Raw genomic sequence first — 6,284 nt, 5'->3', positions numbered from 1 at the left:
ATGCAGTTCCGGAGCACGAAGGCGATGGGACAGGACCAGACAAAGCAGCAGATAGAAAAAGGACTCCAGCTGTATCAGTCCAGTCAGACGGAAAAGGCCCTTCAGGTCTGGCTGCGGGTTTTGGAAAAGAGCACAGATCCAGCTGGCAGGTTTCGAGTCCTGGGTTGCCTCATCACTGCTCACTCGGAGATGGGCAGGTACAAAGATATGTTAAAGGTAAAACATTCTGATTGGCTGCGTGTCTTTTCCTCTTGCTATGTTACAGAGAGGGTGGTGGATAGAAAAGAAGGGCTCCAGATTACAGTTCGGCCACACTCAAACAGCAAACGTAGCACTGGTTAAAATTGCAGATACTGAAGCCCTGACAAATCCTTACCTTTGAAGATTGCCATTCTGCATTTCCACCTGCAAGTCCTAGACCTAATGAGCAATTTACATGTTTGTTATCTGCAGAATTAAGTAATGATGGGTGTTAACAATGTTAGCCATTTGCATGCCTACCTGGGCGTTCTGTGGTTTTGCAAAACGGAGACACGGGATGCCGTGGCGCGCCTTTGCTTCGCAAAATTGTCAGCTGTATAAGATAACTGTAGGTTAAACAGTATGTGTATGTGCACGTGTGTGTACACAAACACATGTGCACACAAAGTTTATACTGTGATGCTAGAGAAGGTATGTTTCCAAATGGCACATCATTAGATTTTTTTCAGTATTATTTATTTGAATGGAACGTTCTCTTTTTTTTTTCTGTTCAAATCACTACTGTCAAACTGTGATGGTTGCCCTAGAAGCTGCCCAGATCGCTTTTCAGAGTGAGATGGGCAGCATATAAATCTAATAAATAAACAAATTCACTGAGACATTGTTTTCTTTTAAATGTTGCTTTGGAAGATCTTAAGTTTAAGATCTAACTTTTGGGGAAATACTGTGGAAATCTTTCATCATTTTCATTATACATTGCCTTGATTCCAAAAGTCCTTTCTTTTTAATTATTATTTCTGCTTGAGGGGTGAGAAGGGTTTTTATGAGGCAATCCAGAGAGCCATGGCTGAAATGAGATGCGAATTAGGATTTTCCTAATCTCTTGTGGATGCAACTTTAGATCTTCTGGAAAACAGGAAAGAGAAACCTGTGGAAAATCTCAGTACTGTAGTATTGAGCTAGAACCCTGAACCCCCCACTGGTGTTTTACTGGTAGTCCTCAACTTATAACAGTTCATTTAGTGACCGTTTAAAGTTACAGCAGCACTGAAAAAATAACTTATGACTGTTTTTCACACTTACAACCATTGCGGCATCCCCAATGGTCACGTGATCAAAGTTCAGATGCTTGGCAACCGACTCCTATTGAGGAAGAAAGGTTGTAAAATGGGGCAAAATTCACTTAACCAATGTCTCAGTTTGGGCTCAATTGTGGTCGTAAATCAAGGACCACCAGTAGTTGCAGTTTAGAAACATCCCCATATTTGGTTAAAAGTTATATAGACTACTATATTTATATTGTGCAATTTGGGGGTTGTAAATGGTTTTAAGAAGCTTATTAAGGGATCGAGACTGATAAGCCTGTGGGCTTTCAGTTACGGTACATTTGTGTTAATGGGCCCCTTGACGAAAATATTTAGGAACAGTATTTTTTGCAGATGTAGTAACAACTAGGTTGTAGAGCAGGGCTTTAGTATTTACATCTACATCCAAATGGGATCTATAAACAGCAAGCAAAAGCGAGATGTACAACTACTTTTGGAAGGGCTGATTAGAGATTTCTAATGTTAATTTTTCAATTTATGGGAAGATTTTTTTAAACTAGCCATGAGAGATCATGCATAGAACAAAAGAATATTGTTTAAACGGTGGATATCATATGCTGATTAGATGACAGAAAAAAAAACCCCACATTATTTTATAAGAAAAGAGTTCATCCATCCATGTGTATTTTGAGGAGCATCCTGGATTGCAAATTTGCATTATCAAGCTAATTTTCAGGCAAGTGTTTAAAATCCTCCATTCTCTTTGTTAATAAGATGTTACAAAAAGCTGGGGGAGAGGAATAAAAAGATTTAATGTTGAAATCAGTATATCTGCATGTTCATAAAATGTAAGTTCCATACATTCGCAGTAGTTTGAACCTGATGTGATGATCTGACTCCTCTCAAAACTGTTAGGATAAAGCCCATGGATGGCATTCTTAAAAATATAATATGCAAGTAGATATTGTTTCAGATGCATTGAAGGGGACTGTATATATTCAGAATATCTATACAGCTTTTATAAGATTTAAATTGGTAACATATCAAAGTAAACAGGTTAAATGGGATTGAAGGGAAAAAAATCTATTGGGATCTTAAAGGGATTTTCTGATTATTAGTAATTTATTTTTATCCTTATTTCCTCCAAAGCGTTCAAGTGAAATTTGTTCTGTGAACTCCATTGCCAATTGAGTATTTCAGTCCATATCTGCACAATTCTGATATGACAGTACTTTCTGTGCTGAATTAGCTCTTTAGTCCATTCTGCCAGACAGTTGTGATTTCATCACAGACAATTGCTGTGATTAGTAGTGCTATGCGAAGCATTTGAAAGAGGCCCTTTGCAAAGCACATTCCAAAGAATATGGCTCGTTCAACACTTTGCACACTGGTATCCTACTAGTACTAACTCATATGCAAAAATGCCTGTTTCAAATGCTTTGCACAGCCCTAATGTTCAGTAACTGGTTTACAGAATACATTTTATCTTTGGGGTTAAAGGGCTTGTTCAGGCAGTTGCGACAAAACAGCACTAATTCAAAAACACATACATACATACAAACATACATACATACATGATAGCGGCACTAACTGTAAATCACCCTGAGTGCTAAGGCAAGAACAGATCAGCGAGAAGCTGACTGTGATATGAGAGGAGATAATATGGCATTAGAAGGCCTGTAGGAAAAAAAATAAAATATGGTTTGAGCATGCAAATATATAAGGCTTTACTTTAATCTATAAAGGATATTAGGAAAGAGAAGAAATTGCATCTTCTTCTGAGCTATGAGAATAAGAGTTAAATAGTACTTCAGAAATACTGTACAGCATACCTCTTTTCATATGATTTCTCCTTTGTCTTCGAAACAAACTGTTCATCAGGGTTAGAGATGTCTAGAGGAAAGGAAAGGAGCTTCTTCTGAACCTTCTCCACTCAGGACAGCATTTCAATTTTTTGCCAGAAGTTAACTGAAGACTGGTTTTAAAAGCATCTTATTGCTTATACCAAAAGAGAGACTCCTAAATATCCGGATGCTGTGGAAGTAGCTTTGTCTAGCATGAGGATCAGGCATCTGCAGCCCAGATGCATTTAATCTCTTTCTTGATCATGTGCAGAGAAACAAAATCACCAGGACTGGCTTTGCACAAGACTCTGTAAAAACACATCAATAGGAAATAAAAACAACAAGTTATTTAATGTAATAGGATTGCATTATAGTTATTTAGCTTGCTTACACCGTTTTCTTTTTATCATTTCTAAACTTCACTTAAGTAAAAAAAAGACCATATCCTTTTCCTTTTTTTCTGTGGATTTTTTTATTAAAAATTGGATTATTTTTAATCAAAAGCACGTGCAAATAGGATACCATATTCTTTAGAATTTGACTGCTTTCCTGAGCCACTATTTTGCACATGGCACTATTTGGTGGAGCTTAACTTCATAGCAAAAACCAAGGTAAGTTTTGTAGCCCTGAGCCTTGTCTGCCACAGAGTAGGTCCAAATTGTCAACTCCAATCTTGATATGATTAATGTGAATTCATTATGGTTGGTAAAAGTGTCACAATTAGCCAGTTTGATTAGAGAGAGATTAATAATTACATTTATCAGTGACTGGAAACCCCCTTTGAACCTTTTGCTGAAAAAAACTGAACTTCTGTCTTATGGATTTATGGGTAGCTTATGGAAAGAAGGAAATTATGAAGTAACCTTAGAGAAAAAAATGTAAAATATAAATGTATTTATAACTGCTACCCAAAAGATCAGAAGCCACTTCTTTATAATATTTCTTTTTCTTTTTCTATTTTCTTTTACTTATTCACTATTCTTTGTTATTTTGTTTCTTTTTTAATGCCTGCATCTTGTTAAAAAAAATTCATCAATAAAATTACACAAATTCATTATGACTGAAGTTTAGGATTAGACGTGTTGATTCTTAAGTATTGTGTTCTTTTGCTAAAAGTTTGCAGTCATGCAGATTGACACTGCCCGAGAACTGGAGGATCCTGACTACCTTACTGAGAGCTACCTGAATTTGGCACGGAGCAATGAGAAGCTCTGTGAATTCCCCAAAACTATCTCCTATTGTAAGACCTGCCTGAACATGCGAGGTACAACACTGGGCCTGCAACTAAATGGCCAAGTCAACCTCAGCATGGGCAATGCCTACTTTGGCCTCAGTATCTTCCAAAAAGCTCTGGAGTGTTTTGAGAAAGCTCTACGGTACGCACACAACAATGATGACAAGATGCTGGAGTGTCGTGTCTGTTGCAGTCTAGGAAATTTCTACACACACCTCAAAGTAAGTATTGCAGAAATGACAATGGAAGAGAATGTAGATCAGAAGTTTAAAAAAATGCAACTTTTCCAACTGTGTGAAAGATTGTACAGATGGTAGATTGAGTGCAGTGGTTTCCACCTGTTTTCTGTGAACCCTAACTTCGTGATCTGAAGCTTGTCAGGACCATCGCATAAATCAGAGCTCAAGTGCATGCCACATACATGACTCCTCTAAAATGGTATCTGTGGGATGTCAACATTAAATAAAAAATAATGTTTTGATTAGGTAAGGCCCGAAATCTTGCAAATTTGCTTAGCTTCTCAACTTTTTAGAATTATGAGCTAAAATCTTGAGACATTAGGGAAAACATACCAAAATATTACATGGTTTTGTAATATTGTGGAATTTTGGCTATTAGTTCGGTGCTCACGCAAGGTCCTAGATACAACCCTTTGTAATATCCTGCCTCAGTGGAACTATGGTTTCAACTCATATATTTAGATGGTGAAAATCTTCCAGAAAAAGTTGTACCACAAACTGCCACTTGTGGACATAGGTATTATTTATTGTCAGAAAAATGTTGATTAGCTAATGGAAAGACTTAAATAGTCTTTTTTTACATTTTGGCCATCTAATTTTATCATTCTATTTTATTAAAGTCTATTTATTTTTGGATATCATGAAACAAAAAAACACTGAGAAATCACAGTATGCATCAGTAATATTTTTCAACAATCTAACAATAAATGAAAGAAAGTAGAAAGCCTTTCTGCTAATTTCAAGGATTTAATCACACAATCATTTTCATAATATAGCTTAAGGTAGAATCACACAATATGGTTATCTGCTATCACATGCAAAGTATTCTATGTTAATGCTTATAGATTCATTTGTGAGAAAAGATTATCAAATGTATAACTTAATATCTATTATATATTGAAGTATGTAAAGCTCTTGGAGAATAATCTTTATTTTGGTAATGTTTTCTACATGAAAGTTAAAGCATTTTGCTATTTCTAGGAAAATTCATACCATCAATTTTAACATTGCTTATTTTGGTGTAAATTTGGACAAGTTTACTTACAATAATCATTTTTCAATCTTCTCACTGTGAACTCAAATGAAGTGCGAGGACATGCCTTATCTTAACAAAGACTTCAGATATATATAGTTTTACTACTTAGTGGAAACTTGCCATATTAAATTCTTCATTACATATTTCAGAATGTGTACATGTACAAAGCACGTGTTTACAGTACTATCACCAGTTCATTTTTTTTTAACCAGAAAAATATAATTAATGGGGTAATCTTATATTCCAAAAAGTTAACCGCTCCAAATTCCATATTGGTGCTTCTTATAAAAGCAGGTTGAAACCATGGATATTTTCATCATAATTTTTAAATCAATCAATCTAGGTTACAAATTGTCATAAACCTTATTCCTTAGTGGATTTACATCCCACCGTTTACCATAGAAAAATCAGAATCAATCAAAACAGCTTAAAAGATTTCATGACTTCAGTCATAGCTTTTACCATTTCTGCAGCCTTTCTGTGTCTTTCTTCTCAATCTTTCTTCTTCTTCTTCTTCTTCTTCTTCTTCTTCTTCTTCTTCTTCTTCTTCTTCTTCTTCTTCTTCTTCTTCTTCTTCTTCTTCTTCTTCTTCTTCTTCTTCTTCTTCTTCTTCTTCTTCTTCTTCTTCTTCTTCTTCTTCTTCTTCTTCTTCTTCTTCTTCTTCTTCTTCTTCTTCTTCTTCTT

General features: G+C 35.6%; 1 protein-coding gene across 1 annotated transcript in view; it reads left to right on the top strand.

Annotated features, from left to right (window-relative positions):
• Positions 1 to 6,284, top strand: part of RAPSN (receptor associated protein of the synapse) — a 17,478-nt gene continuing 11,194 nt past the window's right edge. The window contains exons 1-2 of the mRNA XM_015822056.1: positions 1 to 216; positions 4,208 to 4,546. Of these exons, the coding sequence (XP_015677542.1) occupies positions 1 to 216; positions 4,208 to 4,546 (555 nt within the window). The remainder of the gene's footprint in view (positions 217 to 4,207; positions 4,547 to 6,284) is intronic.

This window comes from Protobothrops mucrosquamatus, unplaced genomic scaffold, assembly GCF_001527695.2.
Source record: "Protobothrops mucrosquamatus isolate PMUCROS unplaced genomic scaffold, P.Mucros_1.0 scaffold1452, whole genome shotgun sequence".
Classification (NCBI taxonomy): domain Eukaryota; kingdom Metazoa; phylum Chordata; class Lepidosauria; order Squamata; family Viperidae; genus Protobothrops; species Protobothrops mucrosquamatus.
The sequence above is the reverse complement of the archived record's forward strand: the minus strand, read 5'-3'. Positions and strand labels throughout refer to the sequence as shown.